Source organism: Chelonoidis abingdonii, chromosome 23 (genome assembly GCF_003597395.2).
Source record: "Chelonoidis abingdonii isolate Lonesome George chromosome 23, CheloAbing_2.0, whole genome shotgun sequence".
Classification (NCBI taxonomy): Eukaryota; Metazoa; Chordata; order Testudines; family Testudinidae; genus Chelonoidis; species Chelonoidis abingdonii.
Window position 1 is genome coordinate 9,740,441 of NC_133791.1, and position 27,975 is coordinate 9,768,415.

General features: G+C 45.4%; 1 protein-coding gene across 3 annotated transcripts; it reads right to left on the reverse strand.

Moving 5' to 3' along the window:
- Nucleotides 1-1,795: 1,795 nt before the first annotated feature.
- LOC116824587 (arginine-glutamic acid dipeptide repeats protein) lies at nucleotides 1,796-26,195 on the reverse strand. 3 transcript variants are annotated; one of them, XM_075060201.1, is made up of 11 exons: nucleotides 26,038-26,195; nucleotides 25,009-25,101; nucleotides 24,028-24,227; nucleotides 22,441-22,602; nucleotides 20,260-20,370; nucleotides 17,974-19,355; nucleotides 16,818-17,040; nucleotides 14,495-15,218; nucleotides 7,365-7,511; nucleotides 6,745-6,925; nucleotides 1,796-4,907 (listed from the first exon to the last, which is right to left on the reverse strand). In XM_075060201.1, exons 3-11 carry the CDS (start codon nucleotides 24,103-24,105, stop codon nucleotides 4,874-4,876), a joined length of 3,042 nt encoding a protein of 1,013 aa, XP_074916302.1. In that variant the 5' UTR covers nucleotides 24,106-24,227; nucleotides 25,009-25,101; nucleotides 26,038-26,195; the 3' UTR covers nucleotides 1,796-4,873. The 3 variants fall into 3 exon arrangements, with proteins under 3 accessions (XP_074916302.1, XP_032635843.2, XP_074916301.1); XM_032779952.2 differs by having other exon boundaries at nucleotides 14,495-15,215; nucleotides 20,260-20,373; XM_075060200.1 differs by having other exon boundaries at nucleotides 20,260-20,373.
- Nucleotides 26,196-27,975: the final 1,780 nt, after the last annotated feature.

Below are 27,975 nucleotides of genomic sequence, written 5' to 3' on the forward strand. Positions count from 1 at the left end.
TGTGGAAAAACATCCTCCTCTCTTCAGTGGTTTGAGCATTGGCCTGTTAAACCCAGGGTTGTGAATTCAATCCTTGAGGGAGCCATTTAGGGGGGTAAAAATCTGTCTGAGGCTTGGTCCTGCTTTGGGCAGGGGGTTGGACTAGATGACCTCCTGAGGTCCCTTCCAACTGATATTCTATGATTCTAAAATCATGTAACTAGCTCTGCACAGCAACTTTTCAGTAATAAAGACATATTTCAACTTTTTTAGGATCACCTTACAGTAAAATCTGTTTTATAGAAGGGGAAACAGGCACATACTGGCAGAAGTTCAGCAGTTTGACCAAGATCACATAGGATCTGTTTTCCAGAAGACGTAAGTATACACAGCTCTATCAGCTTGAATTGGAGTCATGGAGCTCAGCCCAAAGCCCGCAAGGGTATGTCTACACAGCAAAGGAAAACCTGCAGCTGCCATGTGCCAGCCAACTCAGGCTCGCAGGGCTGTTTCATTGCTGTGTAGACGACAGGGCATCGGGTGACCAGACAGCAAATGTGAAAAATCAGGACAGGGGGTGGGGGACTAATAGGAGCCTATATAAGAAAAAGACCCAAAAATTGGGACTGTCCCTATAAAATCGGGACATCTGGTCACCCTAACAGGGCCCCAAGATCTGGGACCCTCCCACCCCACAAGGTCCTAGAGCCCAGGCTCCAGCCTGAGTCTGGAAATCTACACAGCAGTGAAATAGCCCTGCAGCCTGAGCCCCATGAGCTTGAGCTGGCTTGCACAGGCAAGCAGCAGGTTTTTCCTTTCCATGTGTAGTCACACCCTAAGAGGTGGACCCAAGAATTTTCAACTGAAAGTTTTTGCATTTTTTTTGGTTGAAAATTTTCACAAAGGTTCCCCCACCCCTATTGTTCTGCTGTGTTTTAGGCAGCTTGTAATTGTGGATAACAGAGAATGTTGATTGGATGGTGAAGTCACGTGACTTTAAAAAGCTGTGAATGCTCACAAAGCCACCGTGTTTTAACTCAACTGTAGTCAAATTGCATTGTAACAAAGATTGAGTAAGGCAAAGCAGTGTTAGAAGAGCATTCAAAATTCATGCGCTAAACTAGGCTCCTGGAGCCATTAAGGACAGGGCCAGACTGTGTTTGATCACGTTAACAAGCAGTGCCCAGGCCTGGGCAGAGCATGTTTTCAAACATGCCTTGCCCATGAGTTAAACAAGGAAAAGGTGATAGAATGCAGCCTCCCCCACTCTGCAAACAGCAGCAGATGTTGTCTCTCGGGTTTGGGTTCACAGCACTCCCCTTTCAACTCCCACTCTTCCTTGGCTCATGCTTCAATCTACTGTAACTACTGGTTGGACCTCACCCACATAAGTGGCAAAGTAAGACTCCATTACAGGTACAAGAACCCCTTTTAACCACAACTGCATTTAACACATCCCTAAATGTACACAATTTTCAATTTGACTGCTTATAGCTTAAGTGAAGGGTGCAACATTTATGCAAGGATCTCCCCGGAGTATTAAGCTAGACCCAAGTAGACAAAATGCAATTATGCACATTGGAATTCAGTTCAGGCACAAATGCAGGATAGCATAACACTAAGTATGAAGGCTAAACACTAGGGTTAGCTAACAACAGACAAGCAGGGTTGAGAAACAAGAGAAGAGAGATCTGCTTTTGCCTGTAAATGTGCAGTTGTTAGAATAGGCAAGACTTTCATGCACTTGCCCCCTTATCATGCCCTCTCCCGCTCATCTCAAGTAACAGACACACTCCACTTGCAGACAAAACCTGGCTGCTGTAGTGTAGCTTGGTTTTATTTATGTCCACAAATATTTCAGAAAAATTACAAAATACTCAAATGGAGAGAACACAGAAGTCACAATTTCTGGGTTTCTACTCTGTTTACACTGTGTTATCCCATGGCAAACTACTCATATATACATTAAGCTTCAAGATATATATAAATGTAGCAGTCAGAATGTACACTCTGCTTTAACGGAGCAGTGAAACAAGCTCAACCATGACAACATAGAACAAGAGACGTTTCAGAAACACTAAAGCAAAATAAAAAAACCTTCAAAACAGAGGAAAAAATAAGATTTCTGAAAGGAAACCAAAAGGTCTGGGTTATAACAACAGGGCATCGAACACCAAGATGGTTTCAAAAGCCATTGCAAATAAAGCTGTAGTTAATCATTGGATTGAGATGGAAGAATCTCAGAGCTTCTTTGTGCCACGATGTCAGAAACATAAAAGATTCTACTGAGCTGCAAAAAAAAGATCAAGGGAAAGCTTTTTGAATAGGGATTGCAAAGCACTACTTTGTTCTTTGGAAAAATGGAAGGAGAGAGAGAAAGGACAACACGAAGGAATCAACATCTTTTTACTAAAAAACCCCCAAACAAACCTGAAATAGGGAGGCAGCATCATGTACGATAGGTGGTGGTGTCATGCCTGCCCTTTCCTCTAGACAGTGAAAAAATTGAAATTTGATGGAAATTCACTTAAATAAAGCCTTCAGTACATTGATGCTTTTTCTTTGATGGCCAGGGAAATTTTATGAGCACCTCTGCCATGACACTTGCTGGATAGGTGTTAATGCTTTTTCACCCAACAACCATAGACAGAGACTGGAAGTAATGTACAAATACTATCGTTCCTGGTTCTAGGGTGAATCTCTTGGTATCCAAGCCCGAGAACTACCAGCTGTCAAACACTGGAGTCTTGGCAGACAGGAGTTCACACAGAGTTCTGATGGGACCGACTCACTCTAAGGAACTGAAATGGCATTAAAAGGAAAATTGGAATGAAAGGATGAGAAAAGAGATGAGATGGAACTGAAACAAGCCTTCCTTCCCTGGACACACATGCTACACAGATGGATACATTAAGCCTGGAATTCCCTGATGCAGGTTTTAATTCATAATTTGGTGCCATTACCTACCCATCAGTGCAGCCAATGAGTAGCAACACGGTAACATTGGTTTCTGCCCTGTGTGGTGGTGAAGCGCCATTCATGCCATGCCTTCCACAAGGCTGAATGATTAACTACAAGTTTATCTAACATAGCTCAATACAGTCCTATAACATGACCACCACATATAACAGTCTACCACAGCAGAGCTACAGCCCTCAAAGAGTTAAGAGAGAGAATGGAAGAGGTTATGTACCAGTAGAAAACATGGCCAGCAGATGCAGATGTTCTCTGGATCCGCCACCCTCTGCCTTATCAAAAACATGGCTAATGCAACAACAAAAATATGGTTTTGGTGTGTGAGAGTGGGGGTGTGTGCAAGAAAGATGTGCATCTTGGCTTTGGCAGTGCGCAAAGCTATCTACAAAAATATATGCTTATTCTACTGTGTGTGCCCTCTCTCCTTTGCCATATATCAGCCATGGACAAACATGGGCAAAAAGTTCTTCTTCCAGCCAATCTGGGCCATTCAGCATGAACCTGTTGGGTTGGGAGTCAGCAATATTACTGAACACCTCTGGCTAGTCTCACAGCAGCAGGTTCCTTGATACACAAACCCTTAAGAGAGGTTAGGAAAAAACCAAAAACAAGCAGCCTTCAGTACGAGACAGGTTAAATTTAGATTACTGGTGTTTGTGAAGGAACTTTAAAAACACAACTCTGTAGTCCAATTGTCTAGTCTCCACTTAGAAATATGTAAAACAAAAGCCAGAGAAAGTGGGCCTCATTCAACAAGTCTACTCACATAACCCTGACTTTAATAGTCTGAGCTACACATCTTATTTAAAGGAAGATATTACTTCTTAGAATTTTGGTAATACTTGCTAAAATTTAAAGAGATAGCTTAACACAAATGTAGCGAGACAATTGTTTTTAAAAGACAGTAGAAGGAGGCAGACTACAGCCAAATTTAACAATAACCTCTGCGTTAGAGACAGAAAGGGCAAGCCAGTTCCAAGGGACATCTGTACTGCTGAGAACAGAACTCAACAAAAATCATCTACACAATGGAAAGATATAACGATAATGGGGAAAAAAAAACAGAACAGAAACAGTCATTTGTAACATTATCCCTGCAACTGCCTTGAATTGCTACCAAATCAAACTTCAAGCATTTGCCCATTTGAAATTATTGACATCCCTCATTTCCCTTTAATTAAAGGGATAATTATATATTTATTTTTTATTAAAAATCAACTCTGTATTCTATCACTACCAGGATTTGTGATGTTACTGAAAATCAAGATTGTTATGTTTGTGGAGTTTGCTTATTTTTCCTCCCCAATCACCCAAAACATTATTTACAGACTTAAAAAGCCATGCTGAAGAACTGAGCTCTCTTTAAAAGTATGAAGATTTCCTACAATGTATTAAAATAAAAGTAATTTTTATTATTATTATAGCACTTGGATTCAGAGCTTGTTATGCCACCTACTTGCAATCCTTATTTTTTTCTGTTTTTTTTTTTTTTTTATATATATATATATATATATATATATATATATAGATGCATTGAGTGTCTCTTCACGCACAGTGACTGTCGCGTTGTGAACCTGATTCTAGCACCTACCCAAAATCAGTCAAAAACAACCCCCCCAAGATTGCAGGGTAGTTCTCTGAGAATTCCAAACAGTCCTGTATTTTCAATAGGCTTCTGAATAGGTGGTCATGCAGGGAAGCCCACACCAGTCTTGAGAAATCTTCTCTACAAATGAACACTATTTATGCCAGTAAGTCTTTAGCTGTTGGTAGGGGAGGTGGGTGTTTTCTTTAGATTTAAATATATAAAGAAATCTTTATAAGATATTCTTTTGCAGCTCTTATTGTATGTAAAAAACGTTCCATTCCTTCCCAAGGACTGGGGTTTCCATAGCCGGCATTACAAATAAATAATTTATTACAACTGTTTGTCACCTTCTTTCTTCAGTCGACTGAAAGAGAAAGAAAATGTATTTTAGTGGACAAAGGGCATGTGGCTTGGTGCCTCAGCAATACGTTGCCTTTTGATACGAGCCTCACTGCAAAATGGGGGGAGAGAGGGAGGGGCATCAAAGTGCCACAAAGGTGACATGGGTAGGGGCAGAAGGTCTGATTTCTCAAAGTGAATGGGGAACCAGCATGGTAACAAGTGGTGAAGAACAGTCGGTCAAGGAGATGACGCACTTTGTACACTTTGTCTTCTGTACACTAGCAACATTACCACTGAGACAGCAGGTGCCAGCAAGCAGTGCAACTGAACTGGTGCTGAACACACTTTGCCCATCCACACGTGCAGCTAGACCATGTTCAGCATTAGGTCAGCTGCCAGTACTGTCATCTGATGTCACAACAGGTAATTTTCCAGAGCACAGACAATGTTTGAGATGCCAAAGCAAAGGGGGCATGAGGCTAGCACATGTCAGGCTGCTGCTCAGCCATCCTCACTACGAAGCAACACCAGGAGCGGACCTTGCTGGATGCCGTAGGTAGTGAGTCCCTATCTGCAGACTGCCAGCCGCCACTGCAACACAGAAACAAGAGGTCTTCCAGTGAAGACAAATGGGGGAAAGCTAGGAAAACCATCGCAATATAATAATTTTGGGAGAGGAGGAACTTGCATGACCAGCCGAGATCTGGTCAGCCATTTGTCCAGCATCCGTATTAGTTATCCTTTCATCTACTGTTGCCTATCAATAATTTGTTCAGATTTACTTGCTGGTGAATTCCTCTCTTATTTCTGTTGATAAGGTTTTTTTTCGTCTTCAAGGAGAGGAAGTGGGGAAATAGCAATCGTAATGAATGTCACTAAAAGCAAAGCTAATTCTGCAGAGCATGACACAGATAGTTTATTCCTTACGCCAATTATTCTGGTCTAGTTTCCAAAATCTCTCCTATTCTCCTGTGACAAAGTGGGAATGTTCTTAATGTTTTTGCTGAATACTGTGTGGACATGCCTCAGTTTCCCCCATGTATTACTCAAGCATCTAGGGGGTGGGATAAGGGGGTGTGATCATTGCAGAGACTCCCAGAGGGCAGGTGTGACTGGCTGACAGGCCATAGAAAATGGCCAACATACTGTGTCCTGGCTGATGGCCAGCCCCCCTTCCCTGCAAGGAGCTAGCAGAAGGTGTTGGAGAACGAAGAGACTAGGTGACCTGTTTGCCTGGGAAAGAGTCAAAGCCAAGAGGTAGGACAGATGAGAGTGACTGAAAATGGGCTGCTGGAAACTGGTCAGTCTCTTGTTTTGGGACTCAGGGGGGAAACCCAGGGCTCTGAGCTCTGGATCCCCCCAAACTGGATTCTGCTGAACGTTCCTGATTTCTGTGCTAACAAGATCTGTTCTACATTGTGTTCTCATCGACTAATAAACTCTTCTGTTTTACACGCTGAGAGTCACTGCTGACTGCGAAGTGGGGTGCATGGCCTTTTGGGTTTCCCTTCCAGGTGGACTCATCACGGGATGCTTACGGTGTGAACAGGGTGCTGAATACTCCGAGGCCAGACCCAGGAAGCACTGAAGCCAAGAAGGCTTCTTGCCCTGGCGAGAGTGTGCCCTGAGGGGGAAGACACTGCACCACAGTCCTCTCTGACTTCATTCAGAGCGGCTTCAGAGCACCAAGACTATGACGCCGTGACACCTCCACACCAAATTCGCTTTTTCTCCAAGCATGTTAATGTCACACTGACCACATGTATGGGCTGCAGGCTGCAGGGAGGGGACCCCTCAGGAGGAAAAATTCATGGAAACAGTAACAGAGCTTCTAGCTGCTTCTCCACTGCATCTCTCACCTGTAATAATCTTCCTGACTTGGTAGGTGCCCCCCGTGCATGTGGGGATGCCCGTGCAACCACTGCTGCTCCATAGCCAGTCTTTGCAGCTCTGCTGACTGGGCATGCATGGCCTGCAGTTGATGGGCTGCTGACATTGGAGGTGGGATAGCACCAGGCAGGTCTCGTGGGTAGGGGGTACCTGCAAGAGACATCACATTTATGTCCTTGACAATCATTAACTGGTTCTCGCTGCCCTGCAAGGTATGTAAAGCAGAGCATTATCCTCCCACATTCCCGTTTCATAGATGAGGAAACAGATCTGCCGAGTGGTTAAGCAACTCGCCCGAGGTTATACAGCAAATCAGTGGCAGAACTGGGAATTAGAATACTGATTTCCAGTCTGCTCACTGTTCTAATCGCCACACCTCATGGCTTCCCTAAAGCTGCTACTAGGATCCAGTTCCAGTGGATGTAAGCAATAAAACAGGAAGTCTCTGAAGAGTTATAACAAAGTTCAGTTTAAAAACCACGATGAGCGCAAAAGGATAAGAATTAAAGCCTCCAATTCCCTCCACTGCACATTTAGACCCAGCTCGGAGCAAGCGCTGCCTAGAGGAAGGTCAGTGAAATGTTCTCACCGAAGACTGGGTGTCGGAGCATTTCATGCTCGTGTGGTGGCTGCCCTAGCAGTGGGTTGGGGATGGTACCAGGAGGGTAGGGAAAACGTGCCAAGTGGGGTCCAGCTGCCAAGGGATCCACCAGCGGGTGAACAGGTCCTGCTGAACCTAGAAAAGAAGATAAAAAGGAAGGTAACCAACTGCTTGGGGAAGCTTCACCCTTTGGGGAACAAAAGCCATGTTACCGCTTGAGCTTGTGCAGTATCTGGTTTAATCGGTGTGTAATTATCTGAAGCTTTGCTCCATCTGACTTGAAGCCCACTTCTCTATCTTCAAGTGTTTGACGTGACATCTGCTTGCCAAACAGTCTTAATTGGTAAAGCAACAACTCATGGCTTTCCATTTCAATAAGGAAAAAGAAATCTACCAAGTGACGGGAAAAATCAAATAGCAAAACCATTTACGCATTCATTGTTAGCAGCCTCCTTCTTGCCCCCTACACACACACTGAGGCAGAATCGCATGTTAATACAGTTAAACCAAGATTCTAAGGCAAAATTTGTCTTTTCAGAAGTTTATAAGAAAACGCTGGCTGTAAATATCTTCTTGCCTTCCACTAGCACATAAGTACAAGTCAAAGGATCACCGACAATCCTTAGGTCAAAAGGGCTTAACAACTGAGCACCCTCGTAATACTACTCTGGACAGACAGGAAGCTCTCAAACCCTCCATTCCTCAAAACAGACAGTGTCAGCTCCAGGGAGCTGCCAGCCTAACCAGCCCCCTCCTCCTTTGTCCTCACTTGTAGGCAATTCCTCTAATGTCACTTTACTAAGAGGATGAAACCATGACACTGATGAAACCATGACAAATATTTACCCATCAGTGCATGGCAAATCCCCTGCATTTAATCCACTAGAAGTATGCATGGAGATTGCATATTAGCAGAAAGCAGTCTCCCATGGTCATTTCAGTCCCAATATTCCTCCTGTTTCTAAGCGTGCATGCACACACACGTGCAACCTGTAAGAATAGTGCAATATGAGTAACTATGTCAGCGCTGCCCATCACTCAGACCGACCCCCTACTTTCCTTCCTTGAGCTGCTAAGATCTTAATTCTGAAACAGTGCACACCCTGGGGCATAGTGCTTCAGTGACTTCATTACAGTAGCTCACTCAACGGCATAACTGCCCTTTGTGGGTCACACCAGGGTTTTCTAGCTTGAGTTAGTGGACTGCCCATGAACTTGAGGCAGCTAACAAGTTTGTAGAGGCTGGTGAACACTCCAGGCTGGGCCTTGGGGGTACACCACAAATGTGTGTGTCCTGGAACAAACACTTACAGAGCGCCCATGTTGGCCGTAGCAAATGCATTAGCTACCGTGAGTTAATAAGCAATCAATTAATTGAAGATAAAAACCGTGTGTAGACATGCTCTGTGTCAGACACTTATTTCTTCTCCTTTAAAAGCTAACATATTCCAGCACTCAAGTGTCCGTAGCCGTAACGTCAATGCAAAATCAACCCTATTCATCTGCAAAACTTCAGTCCAAAATATGTCAATCCTGCCCCTTTACAACCCATAAGACTTGATATTTGGTGCAATCCATTCTCTGACCTCCAGAGCAGCGCACACAGCATGCGGAACACTGTGCCTTTAGGTACTGCATCAACACTACCAACTCCCAGATACATTTCTACTGAAATACAACAGCGTATCATTTGCCTTCTTTGATACACACACTGGCTCTTTCTGCAATAGCTCTCAAATTCCCTTCCTAACCCAGGAAACAGACACCATCTACTTTTAATTCACACGTTCCAAGACTCATTATGCTATATTGGCTGGCACAAGTACATCTGCAGTACGTTTGTCCCAGGAACTGTACAACACGTACTTGAATCGCTTTCACGTCTGACCTTGCTGCTGAATTATTTGGTGCCTTATTTAACCTTTCTCCAGCCAGTTTGCTATCAGAAAATGTGGAAATCTTGCTTTGGTTGCCCGTCCTCCATATCCCCGATGTAGTGACATCACTCATAGCTACTCAGCCAAATGAGTGACTTTCCAGTCTCTTTGTCTTGACACCTAACAAGATACCAAGTTATTTCACCAATCATTTCTGGGGATCTAAAACCAACATTTTAGAACTAAGCACATTCTAATGAAGAAGGTCCCCAAGCTTAGATGTAGGAACTTTCTGATAAGCGTGAAGGAAAGTCTATTCCAGTTGCACAAGCAGTGCAGAAAGGCTAAAGAGGTACAATCTCCTCCCCAAATCTGTTTCACAGCAGCTACTACTACATACTAAGGTCACACCTCAGCACAGACTGCCAGTTTCTTTGAACGGTGCAGAAGTTTTGCACTGCACTGGACACTATGATTACACCAAAATTGGGTGTAAACTATGTGCTGGTAAGGGGATGTAAATTGCACACCAAGAGGGTAGAGGGTGGGGTTGTAGCAACCAACAGATGTCGTCAGATTAAGAGAGCTGAAGTAGGGAGGTCTGCTTTATGTAGTCAGCACTAGGAAGTTATGGTGTTGCCAGATGTTGACACAGTCAAGACAAATAGATAAATGGGAGATAAAGGGAGCAGAGAATCACCACAGATGTCAACAAGAGGGCCAGAGGGTATGTCTACCCTGCAAATCAGGTATAACTGTAGCACAGGTAGGCATACCCAGGCGAGCTTTAATCAAGCCAGCATGGATAACAACGGCAGTGTAGGTGTGGTGGCATAGACTTCAGTATGGACCGACAACCTGAGTATGTACTCAGGGTCCCTGGTGGGCATGTAACATGGCAGCTAGCCTGTACACCTTCATTACTATCATTACCCGCACTAGCTAGATAAAAGCTACAATTACACCTCAGTTTGTGATGCAGACATACCCAGAGCCTTGATGCCCTCCCTCCATAGGAATGAGGGATGATATGTAACCTGCACCAGAAATCTGCCAAGGTAATAAGTGTATAAATTCCTCTTCTCCCCCAGTGCATTCTGGGGTGTTGTTTTTCTTTTTAGCTCCTTCCTCTGAAGCATCAGAAATGGCCATGGCTGTAGATTGGACACTGGAAGAGAAGGACCAGGGCTCTGAGGAGGAACTGAGAATTCTCTCAGGTGCTTGGTTGGCTGGTTCCTGCTCACAGGCTCAGGGTCTAACTGGTCATCATATGTGGGGTCAGAACGGAGCCCCCCGCCCCAGGTCAGACTTGCAGTGATCTTCCTCTGCAGTATGGGACTGTGGAATTTTTCACAAACCCAGCAGTTATATAAAAACATCGACTAAACTTACCCATTTACACCTCCCCCATCTCACAGACCGACCACAGCCCTTGCTGATTTTGAAAGGCCTCCTATTTAATAACACCATTTTGGATTTGGATAATTAATTGGCACTATTATCTTCCACTTCTGATGGCCTTAATCTCTGATCAGGGAAATCAATATGCTGCTTATTTGGCAGGACACATGCTAACTTACTGCTTATCACTGGTGTTATCTCCTTATCCTCATTTCCCAAACATCCTCCTCCCCAGATAGCCTGAGGTTTGCTATCATCATTCTATTTACAATTACCCTTTGATCCATCAGAAGGTGATTTATGCGCTTACTTCGGTTTCTCCCAAATTTGCTGTCGCATTATTTTAACACCACTCTAAGTCTGGAAAATAGACAGACATCCATAGCAATGTCCTTCACATCAGAGAGAGCTGTCACTTTACATGAAAAAAGGGATGCAGACTTGTCCTGTTTGTCTCAGCTCAACTTCTCATGGGCAACTGTTTGAACTGCCACCAGAGAGAAAGCAGGTGCATGACTCACACCCACCCACACTTTTATCATGCAATATTTTAGTAATCAATTGTTTTAAATTCACTCTGGCTCAACAACTCCAACCCTCCAATTTTCCAGCCTGAGACAGCTAGAGGGCTCACTGACGTCTAGGTGCTAGTATTCGGTGTGTAGCGCTCTCACCGGCGTGCGTACCAGGGTATGAACTACTCACTGGGTACAAAGGTATACAGGGAGCAGTTTTAACCACAGTCTGTATTCAGTCTACACTAGTGCTGCCACTGCTGATTGGGCTGCACCAGTTCTAGACCAACAGAGGTAGAATTTTGGACAAGGCCTTACTGCATAGAGTGTTACTGGCTGCTGAAAACTTGCCCCGTGCTCAGCAATGACCTGATCCAATCCTAGTACAGGGAAGGGTTAAACATGTGGGTGTAAAATACCAAGGTTATTACAAGGGAAGCCTGTGCCATTTATACAGAGACGAAATGCCTAAAATAAAAAATCCTGTTATTTAAACACAGTTGTGTCCCAGCTGCATTGTGTTGTGGTTTCCTTTGCCTGCGTGGACAGGAAAAAGCAGGTGTCTATGAGAGATCAAACAATTATAACTATTTGTCTCCACAGGGTATAGAGATAACAATGTTATTCAGGGTGGGGCCACATCCATGTGTCACAACCTTGTATAGACCTGGATACAGCTGTCACGCAGACACAGCTGCAGATTATGCTGTGCATAGTTTCTGAGTCATGGGATATGACCCCATGAGCTGGGCAGAAGGCTCTTGGATCTGGTACTGTTAAATATTTTCATTATTGAATTGGATAATGGAGTGGAGAGTATGTGTATAAAATATGCAGATGACACTAAAATGGGAGACGTTGCAAGCACATTGGAGGACTGGATTAAAATTCAGAACAACCTTGACAAATAGGAGAATTGGTCTGAAATCAACAAGATGAAATTCCATAAAGATAAATGCAGAGTATTATGCATAGGAAGGAAAGAAATCAAATGCATAACTACAAAACAAGGAAAAACTGGATAGGTGGTAGGTAGCACTATTGAAAAGAATCCAGTGGGTATAGCGCATCACAAATTGAATGAGAGTCAACAATGGGATCCAGTTGCAAAAAGGTTAATACCATTCTGAGGTGTACTAACAGACATTTGTATGCAAGACACGACAGATAATTGTCCCACTCTACTTAGCACTAGCGAGGCCTCAGCTGGAGTACCTTTGTCTAATTCTGGATGCCACAACTTAGTAAAGATGTGGACAAATTGGACAGCTCAGAGGAAAGCAACAACAACGATAAAAGATTTAGAAAATCTGACCTCTGAGGCAAGGTTTAAAAAACTGGGCATATATAGTCAAGAAAAGAAACATAAAAGATTAGAGTTGGAAGAGACCTCAGGAGATCATCTAGTCCAGTGGGTCTCAAACGTTTTTTTACTGGTGACTCCTTTCACACAGCAAGCCTCTGAGTGCAACCCTCTTGATAAGTTATACACACTTTTTAATATACTTAACACCATTATAAATGCTGGAGGAAAAGTGGGGTTTAGGGTAGAGGTTGACAGCTTGTGACCCCCCATGTAATAACCTCATGACCCCGAGGGATCCTGACCTCCCGATCTAGTCCAACCCCCTGCTCAAAGCAGGACCAACCCCAACTAAACCAGCAAATAAAAACCTCTATGGAGATTCCACCTCCTCCTTAGATAACCCATTCCAGTGCTTCACCACCCTCCTAGTGAAATAGTTTTTGTCTGCACTGCAAAGTTTTTGTGCAACAAGTTATACCACTTTTATTAAAGCGCTGGAATTAAACTGCTGTTGCGTGTGCACACTGTGCTCCTTGGGATGGTGGAGCGTATCCACATTAGCAGCTCTTGAAACAGCAAAGAGAGCAGTGCATTGTGGTAGCTATCCCACTGTGCAACAGGCTGCAGGGTGCTTTGGGAAGGGTTTGCAATGCCTCATGGGGCAGGCACAGTGCCACATGATGCAGATTTCCCAATCCCTTTGTTCCAGGGACAACCTACTACAGTGCCAGCTGCTTTTCAACCAGAAGGGCAGGGGCGGGGAAGAGTGTGAGACAGGGAATGTGAGTGTGTGTGTTGGGGGGAGGGAAAGAGACTGTTTTGGGGAACAGGGGGTGTGACAGCATGCTGTCTTGTAAGTTCAGACAGCAGCAGGAAGCAACCAGTCCTGAGGCGGGAGAGAGGGAACCCCCAACCTCAGCCCCCACCTCCCTCCCCAGCAATCTCTCTCTCTCTCACACACACACACCTCTGCCCCTGTGTTCAACACCAGGAGCATTCCACTATAATGGTTTGCTATGTGTCCTGGGACAGATCAGCACAGCACATAGCACGGCTGGCCACGGAGCTTTGAAAGGGGAAGGGCACATGCTTTCAGGACAGCCAGTTCAAAACAATGAGCAGAGCGGCCACTTGAGGGATTATCGGACACTTTCAGAGGCCAATTACAGCCTTGAAAGCAACTGATGTGTTTACACTGGCAATGTAGCACAGGAGCATTGTGGAGATGGGTTTTTCTGCCATGCTGCAACTGAGGAGTTTCTGCACACTAAGCGGGTTGGTAGTGTGTACACCTCGAGAGTTACACCGCAGAAAGCTGCTTTACTGCATAGTAACTTGCCCATGTAGACAAGGCTTAACATCCAACCTAGACTTCCCCCACTGCAACTTGAGACCATTGCTCCTTGTTCTGTCATCTGCCACCAATGAGAATAGCGGAACTCCGGCCTCTTTGGAACCCCTTTCAGGTAGTTGAAGGCTGCTATCAAATCCCTCCTCATTCTTCTCGTCTGCAGACTAAATAACCCCAGTTCCCTCAGCCTCGCCTCATGAGTCATGTGCTCCAGCCCCCTAATAATTTTTGTTTCCCTCCGCTGGACTCTCTCCAATTTGTCCACATCCTTTCTGTAGTGGGGGAAGAAAACTGAGGGGCAACCTGAGAGTCTTCCAGTATGTTAAGGAATATGATATAGAGGATTAGGGCCAGTTGTTTCCCATGTCCACTGAAGGTAGGATAAGAAGTAATGGGCTTCATCTGGAGAAAAGAAAATTAAGGTTCGATATTAGGAAAACTTTAAAGCTCTGGAATGGGCTTCTAAGGCAGGTTAGGGAATTGACATCATTGGAGGTTTTTAAGAACACCTGTCGGGGATGGTTTAGGCTTAGTAGTGCAGGGGGTTAGGTTGGGCTGCACTGGATGACCTCTTGAGGTTCCTTCCAGCTCTACGTTTTTAGGATCTTACAAGAGCAGCAGGGGTCAGCATCCCTGAGGAAGAGCTCTGGCTCACTCCCTTGGCTCACCTTGATGTAGCGGGTCCTGCTGATGGAGGTGTAGATGCGAATGTATGTGTGAATGTTGGTGATGGTGAGGCGTCACGTTGAACATCTGGAGCCGTGCCAGTGGGTCATTGGTGAGCGACGCCATCCGCTCGGCGTGTATTCTTTCTGCGGCCAGTCTGTCAGGGTAGCTCATTTCAGGCCGTAACTGGGGGCCTGCCAGTGCAAGCCTCTCCCTTTCAAGGGGGTTCAAACCCGGGTGGAAGGAAGCAAACGGATGGGGTCCAGCTGTTGGGGGTATAGTCAGTGCGCCGTGCCTGGCAAAATGCTCCATGGGGTTGGTAGCTGGGTGCAGTGCATCGAGTTCGGGTGGTTTCACCTCAAAGCCTGGTTTCATCCTCTCTCGCAACTCCCTTTCCCTGATCTCACGCTCCCGGATCTCGCGCTCCCGGAGCTCCCGTTCCCGGATGGTGGGGTCTACATTATAGAGGCCGGGCATGTGGTAGGCCAGGAGAGGATCGGTGGGGTTCAGGGGAACAAAGAATGGGTGGTTGCGGTTTGTTGGCGACATTACGTGAGGACGGGCGTACTCGCTAAGAGTCCGTAACGCAGGCGTGTCTGGACCTATGTAAGGAGGAACAGCGGCGATGGTTGTGGGTGGAGGTTCGAATGAAGGTCTCATGTGAGTTGGTCCAGTGAGCTGGGGCTCCCCAAGGCGACCTTCATGGGAGGAGCTGGACACTTTCTGCTGCGGAGAATGGGGGGAGAGAAGGGGAGAGATTTTATTCCAAACAAACAAATTTGGCTGAAAAAATTGCAAGCACATTCCCCCTTTCGCTGCAGCGCAGTACAGGAATAATCCTACACCCCCGCTCATGACACCTAGACTATGCCTAGTGCAGGGCGTTCTCTTGTGGTGCGGGGAAGAACCTGATTCTCCCCTCCCCTGCAGGCTCATCAAGCTCTGCACCTCAAAGCTCTAACAGCTGCAGCACTTACACCCACCCCAAGCTGGGGAATAACTGCTGGGAACGTGTAGCCATGGATCCCCAGTTTTCTCCCAAAAGCCTTCCCCCACATTTGCAAGGATTGAGCAAGCCCCTGAAGAGCAAGGGTGCACAGCATGGTGGTGATGGGGGACAATCCCTCATCTCCTGCACAGGGTCTCAGCATCCTGCCCCTCCCACCTGTGCAGAGGCAACAACAGTTCTGGGAGGGCAGACAGGATTCACCCTCGTGTAATTATCTAAGGAAACCTGTCTCCAAACACAGTTCTTGGGTTAAAATCAAGTTTAGTATCATCTTCAAAGTCAGACATATCTCCTATTGGTGGTGGTGGTCAGGGGGGGCAGGGGAGGAAGGAATGGGAGATGGACGTCGACCGTGGACTACTTTCTGCCCTTCCAAGTGCAGGGACTGGATGGCTGTAGGTATCTTCCACTGCTCACTACTACAACCCTCCCTTAGAAAGGTGCACAAGCCTGCTAAAAAAAACAGACTGTAGTGTGGTTTTTTTCAATTAAAACAACAAGGCATTATCACTGCATTATGACCGGTCTCCCTGCCCTCGATTATCTCTGCTCACACCACAGGGCTTTGTTTTTTAACTCGAAGTAAAATTAAAAAACAAAATAAACAAAAAATAAAACAAAACTCAGAAATTAGCTTAAATGTTTGAATTATACGCAGGTGAGAAAAATTAGGTACTCTTAAGTCAAACACACTTCAAAGGTACTAACTTCAAGGGGACTAACTTCACCCTACTACCCCTTTCAGGGAGCTCCCCTAAATGGTACATCAGGCAACAGGCAAGGGATATGCCATGTACGCTCAGGCGTTCTGCGCCAGCAGCACAAAGGAAACCAACAGAATTCACCAACAGCTAAATGGGAATTTACTGTTCCTTAGCATTTAGGTATTACTTTTCATCTTTGAAGTGTTTTGTAGATATTGGGCCCAATTCAGTCCCACAACTGCCCTGGCATCTCTCAGTACAATAGGGGCTGCAGACCCACCAGGAGGAGATGTGCAGTACAGTAACCTGCCTACAACCCCCTGTTCCGCTATGGGGGGAGCCCAGACTCAAGTGGGTGGGGCCAGTGCGGAACGGGACGGGTACAAGCCAGCTAGATACACCAATGGCATGCTTACAACCCAAAACATTTGCTTGCACCCACCCTCCAATGTCCTGTGCTTCACATGCACCCGAGTGCCCCCTCCATGCCATGCTTGTGCCTGCAATAGCCACTCTAATGGAGGTTTGCAAATGTATCCCCAAATATTTTACAGTCATCGTTTAATACAGATCCTAACGTACCCATCCTGCATGGCAGACCGATAAACCTACCGCCGCTCTTTCTGCTTCTCTTTCGCGCTCCCGCTCTCTCTCCCTCTCTTTCTCCTTCTCTTTCTCCCTCTCCCTCTCTTCTCTTGCTTTCTGCTCTGCCTCCCGCTTGGCCTTCTCGATTGCCTCCTCTCTCTTCTTGGCCAGTTTGGATCCTGCCAGAGGCATGAAGTACAGGTCTGTCCTTGCGCATGAGTTGTAGCCACGATCCAAGTGCTTATAGAACCTGAGAGAGAAAACAGAATTTAGGCCCGGGGAAGACCGCGAGTCTGTGATTTGACAGCCTCACATCAAAGGGTAATTATACAACACTTCGGATTTACATTACCAGCTGCTTCACTGAAAGCCCAGAAAGGAACTAACTTTACTGTGCGTTCCTTCTCCACAGACTAGCCTTCTAGCAGGCACCTCTCACTGATGGTACCCGCAGTATCAGTCTGAATACTATGGCTGACACTGGGCTGGATAAGGGATTTTTACTCTCTGAAAACTGGCGACAGAGTGAGGGGAGGTTTCCAAAGGCACAAGTGGGAGATACATACCCAGCGCCCATGGTACCCAACTGACCTTTGGAAAATCTGCCCCATAAGCTTCATCCAGACAACTGAAATAACCATGTTTTTCAACACAAAAATAGGTTGCATGTTGGAGACTGAATATTAGGGGGCAGTGTAAAAAAATACCTGTAGAAAAATAAACAAGGGATTCTGTACTGTATCAGGAGAGCACAAAGCTTTGGGGGAGACCGTGCTTAATTCCAGGGTTCCTGCCATACAATTCATAGGACCCTGCTGCAAGTTTTAGGGGGATTTGTGTGTGTGTGTGGGGGGGGGAGCACTCACGGTCTTACTTACAATGTAATTTAATACTTGAATGTCAGGTTAGGGAGACTATGCTAGTAACAACTCTATTCCAATATGTGCAGTTCTAGCAGACTTTTAATGAGTGTGGACAGGCTCTTAGACAACCGTTCTATTGCCAAAGAGGCTGGCAAACAGAGGCTGCAGTACAGCAAATTCCCAATTCCAAGACTGTGGGTATCAAGGCTGTAATACTCAATCCCTGCTGGCCAGGCCAGCAAGCAAGTGGTGAAACTCTTAACACAGCTCTGTGGAACGGCACAGCACAGCATGAAGAATCTGCCAACACCCTCCATTACCTGGCTGATTGACTGGCATGACTCGGTGTGTCAACCACAGTAGGTTCAGGCGATGGGCTTCTGGGTGGGGGAGGGGGGCTTTCTGGTTCCTCTGCCTCATCAGGAGCCTCCTCTTTGATCTGAATAGGCGGTATTGCGCAGGACGTCACCACTGGAACGTTTCCACTGGAAGCCGCAGAGGTAGCAACAGATGCCTGAGATGGGACGCCAGGAACAGAAGGTGGTGTGGAAGTGGAGGGGCAGGATGGAGGAGTGATGGAAGGTGGGCCCCCAGGGACAAATGGATGCTGAGAAAAGGGTGCCTGGGAGGATACCTGATGGAGACTGGATGGGGGGTGGCTTGCTGCCGGTGGAAGACTCTGACTCTGAGTCAGGACTGGAGGCTGGGCTGGAGAAGACTGCAGTGGCTGACTCTGAGGCATCAGCTGCAAGGGAGGAGGGTGCGCAGAAGGAGGGTGATGGGTGGAAAGGGAGCTCAGAGGTTTCAGAGCAGGTGGTGGCGGCAGGTTGGAATTCATGGAGAATGGAGATGGCCCGGAGAGGTGGGGAGGGTGCTTGTGGGACTGGGGAGTGGGAAGCTGAGGAATTGGGGTAGTAGGAGGGGGTTTGATGTGAGGCATGGCCATGGGTGCTGGAGGCAGGGCCTGCTCCCGAGCGGGTTGCGGTTGCTGCAGTGGAGCCTGCGCTTGCAGGGCAGGCTGCACTGCTTGAACCTGCAAAGCAGCATGAGGGTGAGAAGCAGCCTGCGTCTGAAGGGGAACCTGAGACTGAGAAGGCTGTGAGGGGAGAGAGAAAGACTGAGGAGGTACTGGATGAGGCAGGAGAGGCTGGGCCTGCAGGTTATGAGGGACAGGCTGGACCTGGCCATGAAGCGGAGGCTGTGAATGTGGCTGCGATGAGGCAGGACACTGGGGTTGAGTCTGAGACACAGTCAAAGGCTGTAGTGGCGGGTGTGGTGAAGGGAGTCTCTGAGGGTGCAAAGCAGGGGCCTGCTGTATGTGAGAGTGAGGTGGCAGCGGCGCTGGGGATTGGCTGGGAGGCTGAGACACTGATAGTGAAACCTGCAGCGGAGCTGTAGGGGTGCTTGATGCTGCTGGCATGGGTGTTGGTAACTGTGTTGATATGGGCGGGGTAGAAGGTGGAGCCTGGGCAGGGACATTCTGTGCCTGGAGCACTTGAGGTTGCGCCTGTAGCATCTGCTGCTGAGCAGATGAATCTGAGTCACTCTCATTGTCCTGGGGGCTGGGAATACTGGGTGACGTGCTTCGGTTGTCCTGGTCAATGTCCTTTGGATCGCTGCTCCCGTCGTCATTGACGCTGCGACTATCCGAGCTTTCGCCTTCGCCCTCGCCCTCTGAGGGAGAGTTTGGCCTGCTGATCTCCTGTTGAGATGGGGGGAAAGGTCTCCTTATAATCACTGACGTGGCTAAGGAGAGCTACCTGCTCCCATTGGTATTGCCAGCGTAACTCCAGACACCCCTGTTTATATGCTACATTACTGCACAGCCACCCCATAGCCCTCACTGTAAATAATCCCTGTGCCAGCATGCAGCATACAGGAGTGAGGGCTAGAAAATCCCAGATCCAGTGCTATGGGGTGAACCTGGCCAATTACAAATGGACTAAGAATATCATGCATTAAATATACAAAATTCAGGGACTTGCAGACTTAACTGGTTTCCTAGAACTTCTTGTTCAACTGCATTCCCCACAATTAAATTCCTATTTAAAACGCCAGGCCTGAGAGTGACTTCAGATACATTACGCTCTTTTAGGGTTACTGTGGCCAAGGACTCAGGTCTAAAATTAACATATCTAAAGAGGGCTCTCACTTTGCTAATTTAGTATCATTTGGGTTCCTTCTAGCTTGTTGCTGAGAGGTACAGGAAAGAGAAAAAACAGACACTGAAATAAAATTTGGACACTGGTTAACAAAAAGAAAAAAGCTAAAATCAGACTGTGCTAAGATCCTGGAAATACTAATGTGAAAAAAGAAGACACGCCTGGGCGTCAGTCCCTACCCACGTCCTTCCCTTCCTCTCCCTGCAGAAGGAACGCATTAAGAAGTGGGTTGCTTTCCAGCCACAGATTAAATTACAATTTGCTGTTCTGGCACTTTGGAAGTTCTTTAAATCAATGTTGCATTTCTGGTTTGTTATTATGTTTGGATTTTGGATTCTCTCTATACTGTGGGGAGATGGCGGTGGCCAATTTTAGCCACCAGTGGAGTGCACACCCTGTTCAGAGGGGTACAGGCAGGACTGCTGTTCTGCCACAGGGACTCACTTGAGTTTTGGATTTTTTGGCAGTGGTTCTCTCTGGTTCGTCTGTGTCAGATGCTGTCTTTTCCCGCTGGCGCTTGGAACCCTTGAGAGGAGAAGATGCCTCTTCTTTTATCTTCTGCCACAAAAGAACAGACAGGAACAGTTTATTAGGGAAGTTCAAGTGACGCTAAATGGAGCACTTACTCACACTGGGAAGCTTCATACTGATGCTAACAACAGAGGAAAGTTCCTATGAAGGCGGAAAGCTGATCAGAGGTTGATTCAGTCAGTATTTAATGATAATTCAATATGCCTCTTCCCTCGTTTGAAGGGGAGAACAGGGATCTGCATTCTGGAGCGGCTCAGGCATTTCCCATCTGGTAGGAGCTGTTCCCCATAGGCTTTCATGTCCAAATTTAACTAGGGGCACAGAATGAAGCGACAGTTTTGCCTCGGAGGACAGCAAGCTGGGAGGCAGCTTGCAAGTAATTCCCTCACAGCATTCCTTACACAGGCTAGTGGGAGTAAGTGAACAACCTGAACAGAACCCTTCTCACAACATTATTATTTTAAACTCAGATTTCTAAACAGGAATATAGTCAAAAGGGAAAGTGCTGGTCCTACCGCTTTGACTTATATTAAGGTCCAAATGCCATAAGGAGTCCCCTACAATTTGCCAGACTGGATCAGACCAAAGGTCTGTCTAATCTGATATCCTATGTTTGACAGCGGCCAGCACCAGAAGCTTCAGAGGAAGGTGCAAGTACTCTGCAGCAGGGAGATGTGGGATAATCTGTGCCCGCATGAGACTGGTTGAAGCCCTGAAATGTGAAGTTTTATATCCCTTCCAACATTGTTTATTAACACGAGCTGTAACATTCAATATTCTTGTTATCCATATAAATGTTTGATCTCTCAGAATCTGGCTAAGTTCTTAGTCTTGATATCATATGGCAATGAGTTCCACAGTATGACTATCACGTATGAAAAAATAATTTATCGGTTTTCAACCTATCACTTTTAAAATTTAATTTCACTCACTGTCCCCCTAGTTTGTGTGTTATGAGGCAAGAACAGGCGTTCCTGATCCTACCCTCTCTAGACTATTAGTCATGTTATATACTTTTATCATGTCCCCTCTCATATGTCTCCTTTCTAAATCACAATCTTTCAGTCTCTCTCCAGCAGAGGTTTTTTCTCTGTCATTAATCATTCCTGTCGGCCTTCTCTGAATTCCTTCTAATTCCACAGGATCCTTTTGAGATAGCGTGATATTTCAGATGAAGAAGTATCACTGATTTATATAATGGCATTATATTTATTGTATGATTCTACATCCCACTCTTCATGTCTTATAACACTGTTTGTTTGCTGATTGCAGGTATACACTGAGCAGAGATCTTCGATGTGCTGTCTAAATTAATGCCCAAGTCCCTTTTCTGAGCTGATATGGTTAATTAAGAACTCTAAGGTGTTGGACTACTTCAGAGTCTCCCTTCAACATACATTATTTTGCATTTATCAACACTGACTTTCAGCTATCGTGTTGCTCATTCACCTAGCGTGGTTAGTCCCTTTGAAGTTCCTCTTGACTAATTTTGTGCTGCCTGCAAATTTTGTCCCCTTTCCCCGATCAGAGATAAATACGGTAATCATCACCAGTCCTAGCATGAACCTGAAGACACCCTGCTGTTAACCTTCTGCCATGATGAAAACTAACCACTTATTCCTTCTCTGTCCTGTCTCTTTGCCAGTTTTCGGTTCATCACAATGCGGCGCTCTTCACCCCAGGACTTCCTGGTTTCTTTAGCAATTTCTTGTGGGGGTCTCTGTGCTCACTGAAAGTCTAACATGTCAGGTGTGTGGGTATGGGTGTGCTTTCAGAACAACAGTATCAGAGGATGTCTAAGGCGTTGGCCATTCACTTCTTTAGTATATAAAGAATGTGTGTTTATTAAAAAAAATCTGCTCATCACCAGCACGTGTCCACCTGTACGTACAGAACAGCTCTGATCACTGTAACAACAACTAGCAACATCTACTCTCAGGTCCAAATCCCAGGCCTTCTGTACATGCAGGAAAGCAAAAATCCCCCAGTCAAACCTAGGTCTCTGGCCTGCTCCAAGCTCCTAAGCTGAACTCCCTGACCTAAAACCAGCCCAGATCCTGAACCAAGGACAACAAATCTCAAGCAGCTTTTTACTTTGGTGGACTTCTTCACAGAATCTGCTTTGCTGTCATTACTGGAGGTGCTAGCAGCACTGGGAGAGTTGCGGCCACTGGATCTGATGTCTTCGTTGGTGGGTGAGGCTCTACCATCGGGGCTGGCTGGCTGCTTTTTACGACCACTACGTAGTGTAGACATCTATCAGTTTAATACAAATAAAAAGCATATAAATAAACCAGTATTTTCCCAAATCTTTTGCTTTTTCCCCAAGTTACTGCAAGGCTGCACGCTCCAGCTCAGTGCCTGAGAAATGAAAAACCAAGAGCGTTACATGTTTTTACAATCTGTCCTGGAAGGTTCATCTGGGTTTAAAATGAAAGGAGGCAAATCCTTAACTTGTCTACACAAAATCATGAAGTGCTGCTTATTTTATTAAGTAGTGTCTGCTTGAAATGGGAACATTAGAAAGATGTTCCTACAGCTACTGTTCACATGTTAGGCATCTCTTTCTAAAGGGGGAGGGAAACCTCCCCGCCCCAATGTTCCATCTTAAAAAAAAAAAAAAAAAAAATCTGCTGTCATAAACCAAGACGGATATGAGAGTGACCTAGAGAGATAAGGCATTTGGGGAGCCCAGAGCAGTTCCTAAAACCACTAACAGCTTCAGTGTGTTTCTGCTAGGCAATCAGAATCACAGTAGATTTTGTAGCAATAATTAATGCCATTTCATCTGTTCCCTCCTAATTTAGCAGCTGTTTGGATGACTGGCTACCATAAAAATAATGATGCCAACGTGAGCTGACAGCGCAGCCTGACAAGGTATTTGGCAGCAACGACAACATTTTACATGCCCAGAAAGGTGGAGGGGGGAGGCTAGTGAAAAAAGAATGCTGTTACTGTCTGACAGTCCCAATCAATCAGGGTTCATGGATGGCCAGCCCCAAACAAGCTGAAGTTTCCCCTCCAATCCTGTTGAGCAGTAAGTTGGCTCTCCACAAGTGACTCCATATCAGCAATGCTCTCAGCACATTACTGTGGGTAAAGCCTTTGGGGACAGAATATCATACCTTTATGTCCAAGACTATGATTATTTTATATTTAGACAATGAGATTTTTAACTTCAGTGGTGTAGGGAAAACATTTGGTAAGCACAAAAAGAAGCAGCATTTAAACTTTTAAAATTCTTCCTTTAAAATGTGTCCCGTGGTTACCGCTGAAGGAACCCAACAAGCAGGAAGACAGCTTTCAGTGTGAATTCTGCTGCATATTCTGGCCATTTACCTTCTTTGATGATGGCAAGCTACCTTCACCCATTCAACAAAAAAGAAAGGTGTGTGTTTGGGACATTAAATATACACCAAGTTTGACTACAACTCTCCAAGGGAAACTACCTCAGGCCAATTTTTCAAAAAGACCTTCAAAATTCTGCTCACATGCAACTGTGTATTTGTGTCTACAAATATGGCAGGCATGCCCAAAAGCAGATTGGCAGGGAAGAGATTGTAAGTGCAGTTTTAGAAGCCTATTTGCAAATACGACTTTCTACGTTCAGAACTTTCCAACCTGCACCTTTCCTTCAGGGAGGAGCCTGAATGCACAGGTAATGAAGAGGGACAGGCCTACCGAGCCTCGACTCCGCCTCGTCCTCATGCTATGCTTTCCGCTGAGTCCATCATCTTCCTCTTTGACAGGCTTAAACATAAAGGGCGGAGGGTCCACTGGTTTCTCGATGGGCGGGAGCTCTCCGTACTTCTTGAAGTGGATGCGGCAGTCAGTGCACAGCAAGATGTTTTCGCGACCGCCGTGGTGCCAGTCCTTGGAGGCTTGTATTGAAAAAGGGATGGGGTTGGAAATATACAATCTATTAGACATGGAACACCCACACTTTGCATTTAATACAAATTGGAAGACTGCCAGCCTTTACTGGTGACTAAGCCTAAGATTTCTCTGGAAATCATTGCCTGTTTCAGGGTGACTTCATGTTTCAGTTAACATTTACCATCCTTCAATTACAGACTATTTCTTTAATTAAATAGACACCTGCTGCTTTGAAAAATAATAAAGGAAAAAAGACTCTTCTGCAGCATTTGGGGAGTCTGTTAGGCAGCTATTCTTTCTTCAAGGTCTTGGTTTTTAAAGGTTAAATGCGTCATGAACATTTCGTCTCTCTCTTCCCTTACTTACCTCCAGGCTCTCAGCATGCACTCTATGCATACGCTCAAGCATCAGAGGGCTTTCAGGAGTATTTACAGGAGTGAAGCTGATGCAGAAAAGCCTTGATGCGTCATGAACATGTGTTATGTATCTTGACAGTCACTGTCAAATATTGATTTGCTATGCAGTAAATGGATTATATAAGGGACTCTGTTTAGACACGTATGCATTACTGCATTAATGTCTAACTTCCAGGATCCTCTCCCATCACTTTAATACTAATTTGCAATGGTAAATCATGATTAACTCTCTGCTAGAATGGTGCATATTTTGGCTGATCCATCATTATGTTTTTAGAATAGCTATACAGACATGAGAACTGCTCTTGTTTGGATGAAGCTGTGTTGAACAGGCTCTAGCACAAGGCCAAGAGATACATCAAGTGCATACTGGTTGTGAAGCAGTGACGACAGGCGTAACCCTTCAGTTCCTGTTCACTGTCCTCGCTGTCAAAATCATCTTCACTGGCTGAGCTCAAGTCCACTGAGTAAGCAAAGAGAAGAAGGAAAAGGAAAAATTAGAAGAGACTTTTATTCTGCACTAGTTGACTGAATAACCATTTATGGTATATTCCGTACAGCCATACTGAGATCAGTGATGCCATAATACTTAGTGATGTGCTAGACTGCACCGGGCTCTGTAATTATTCTTTGAGCCAAAAGCACCTGAACAATCAAGATCACAGTGCTTCTAAGGCCACGTCCATACATACAGTGCTGCAGCAGCATGGCTGGACTGATAAATCTGCAGCACCTGTCTGGTGAAGACGCTCGATGCCGAAAGGAGAGCTCTTCTGTTAGCATAATAAAACCACCCCTGAGAGCGGCAGAAGCTCTGTTGCCAGGAGAAACTCTCCCACCAAGAGAGCTCGTGTGAACAGCGCTACGTTGGTGTAATTTATGTCGCCCCAGGAGGTGGTTTTTCACACCACGGAGCGACGTAAGTTATGCTGACACAGACTGTAGCGTACACATAGCCTTAGATTTGTGAAGCTATACCAAAACTGACTATAACTTGGCAAGAGTTGTAAAGAGCAGAAAGTATAGTCATGAAACACTGTTTGCAGAGGAAAGTTTGCTTTATTTCTCTCCTTTTCTAAGCGCTGCTCCTAGAATAATCCCAGGGAAAATGCAACACACATCAGTAACTATAACAAACAGGGAAATTCAGAGCCTAGTCAAAGTCTCCATCCTTACACTGGGCTTCTGTGCCTAAGCACTGCATTGCATATAGTACAAAACATTCTTTGCTGATCACAGAGACCTGCTATCCTCAGGCATAATGGTGTGGGAACAGGAGAAGCCAAGAGCCTGACCTCCATTTTCTTGCTTTATTCAGCTAAAGGAAGAGAGCCACTACATTACTGTAGTTCTATGCATCTAAACAAAGATAAATGCACTGCTTTTAGCTTCCACTTACAGAATTCGCTAGAGGGGGGCCTGGAGGGAGTGTTGACTGGAGTGGAAGCAGTTCGAGTCTTAATTCTCCGAAACACAGCCTGCCTTCGATGCCTACGGTGGGCTCGGGAACTTGCTGCTTCAGGGGTTTTCTTCCAATAGTAATAGAAAGTAATTAGTTCTCCCTGTAAACACAGAAGGAAAATGTTAGAGGGGCATGCACAGCTGACTTGTCAGCCCTTTTCTCTCGCCCTCTCATGCATGTGTACACACAAAATAAAAAGCTTAAGGGTATATTTTCAGCCAGACAAATTTTCTTGGATAGAAGAGAAAGATATTTTTCTGGGGAAGCAAATTTCAATTTTTTTTTTTTTTTTTTTTAATTATAGTAGTTGAGTGGGAAGTCTCCAGCCACCACTTTCATACTGCAGGAAGTGTGGGTATTGGTGCTTCAGCAGGGGGCGCTCTTTACTTTGAGTCAGCAGTATATCAAAACCTCTCCAAAGAGTCAGTAGGCACTGTACTGCTAGAGGTGCCAGCTCTCCAATGAGTTGTAAAAGCCATGTCCTGGCTAAAGATGGTCTTTAAGGAACCCCAGCACTTTCAGTGAGAGTGGGATCAGTTCAAATAGATGATATCATGCCCATCTTAATACGCCCCATGCATTAAATACACTCCTGGATTGAAAAGCTGAATGTTAGAATAAAAACATGACTGAGAATAAGTGCTAACTGTATTATTCAACCACATTAAAGCAAACCAAACTTTAATCTGAATATATATGCCCACATCGAAGTTAATTAGGCAGGTAAAAGAGCACATCCAGGGAAGCTAGTGATAATTCCATAGCATAATGAATCCGGTTTACATCCAAAAACCTGGAGCAGATGACATTCAAACTAGTGGATGAGATGCCAAGCTAAAGAACAGCATGTGGTTTTAATCTCCATTCTTTTACTTTGAAACCCACATCATTTCCTGGTCTCAAAGTGGTAGCTGTGTTAGTGTATCAGCAAAAAGAAAGAGGAGTACATTTCCTGGCAACTTGTCTGCCTCTAAGGTAAAAGGTGGTGTTTCTTTCAAGTTACCAGAGAAAAGGAGATGTTCTAACTAGTCCCTTGAAAATCAACATCAGAACAAACATGCCTAAACTGCCCACAAAAAATGGTCTCTTTGAACTGCCTTATATGTGATTTAATCACGTAACCTCAGCCTGCTCTCTCTCTCAGGGCCAAATCCTGCAGTCTTTACTCAGCGTAGATCACTTGAGTTAATTCTGTGCTAAAGATGCCTTCCTCAATGAAAACTTCCAATGGCCTAGAACAAGCAGTAACAGCATAATGTGTGTGTACAGCATTGCAAACAGTGACAAGAGGTATGGAAGATCTTATTCAAAAAGTTACAGACACTCCCCGACTTACGCAAGTGTTCCGTTCCAGAACGCCTTGCGTAACTCGGGAACGTATACCCAACCATTATGCAAACCAAAACAACAACAAAACACAATCCCTCTCCCCCCCGCCAAAAAACCCCCCAAAACAAAACAAAAAATACTTTCTAGCTTACATAACGTTTTCTGTATATGCGGATTTGCATAACCCGGGGAGCGCCTATCTGACACCACTTAAGGATTTTAAAGATGCCTAACTTAAAATAGAGAACTCTGGATGAAGTACACAACCACAACTTTGATTTTGGATAGCAGACAGAACGGATGTATTGTTATGCACTGATAAGCCTGGTCTACACTACGCGTTTAAATCGATTTAATGGCCGTTAAATCGATTTAACGCTGTACCCGTCCACACTACAACGCCCTTTACATTGATATAAAGGGCTCTTGAAATCGATTTCTGTACTCCACCCCGACGAGAGGAGTAGCGCTAAATTCGATATTAACAATTCGGATTACGGTTAGTGTGGACGGAAATCGACGTTATTGGCCTCCGGGCGGTATCCC

Bases quoted from the DNA above. Each gene is read 5' to 3' on its own strand.
- LOC116824587 (XM_075060200.1), bottom strand. From the start codon at position 24,105: ATGTTTAAGCCTGTCAAAGAGGAAGATGATGGACTCAGCGGAAAGCAT. The intron at 20,374-22,440 runs GTAAAAAGCTGC...CTTTTGTGGCAG, and splicing joins CTGTGAAGAAGTCCACCAAA to AAGATAAAAGAAGAGGCATC. The intron at 7,512-14,494 runs GTGAGCCAAGGG...CTTCTTTTCTAG, and splicing joins GCAGGACCCGCTACATCAAG to GTTCAGCAGGACCTGTTCAC.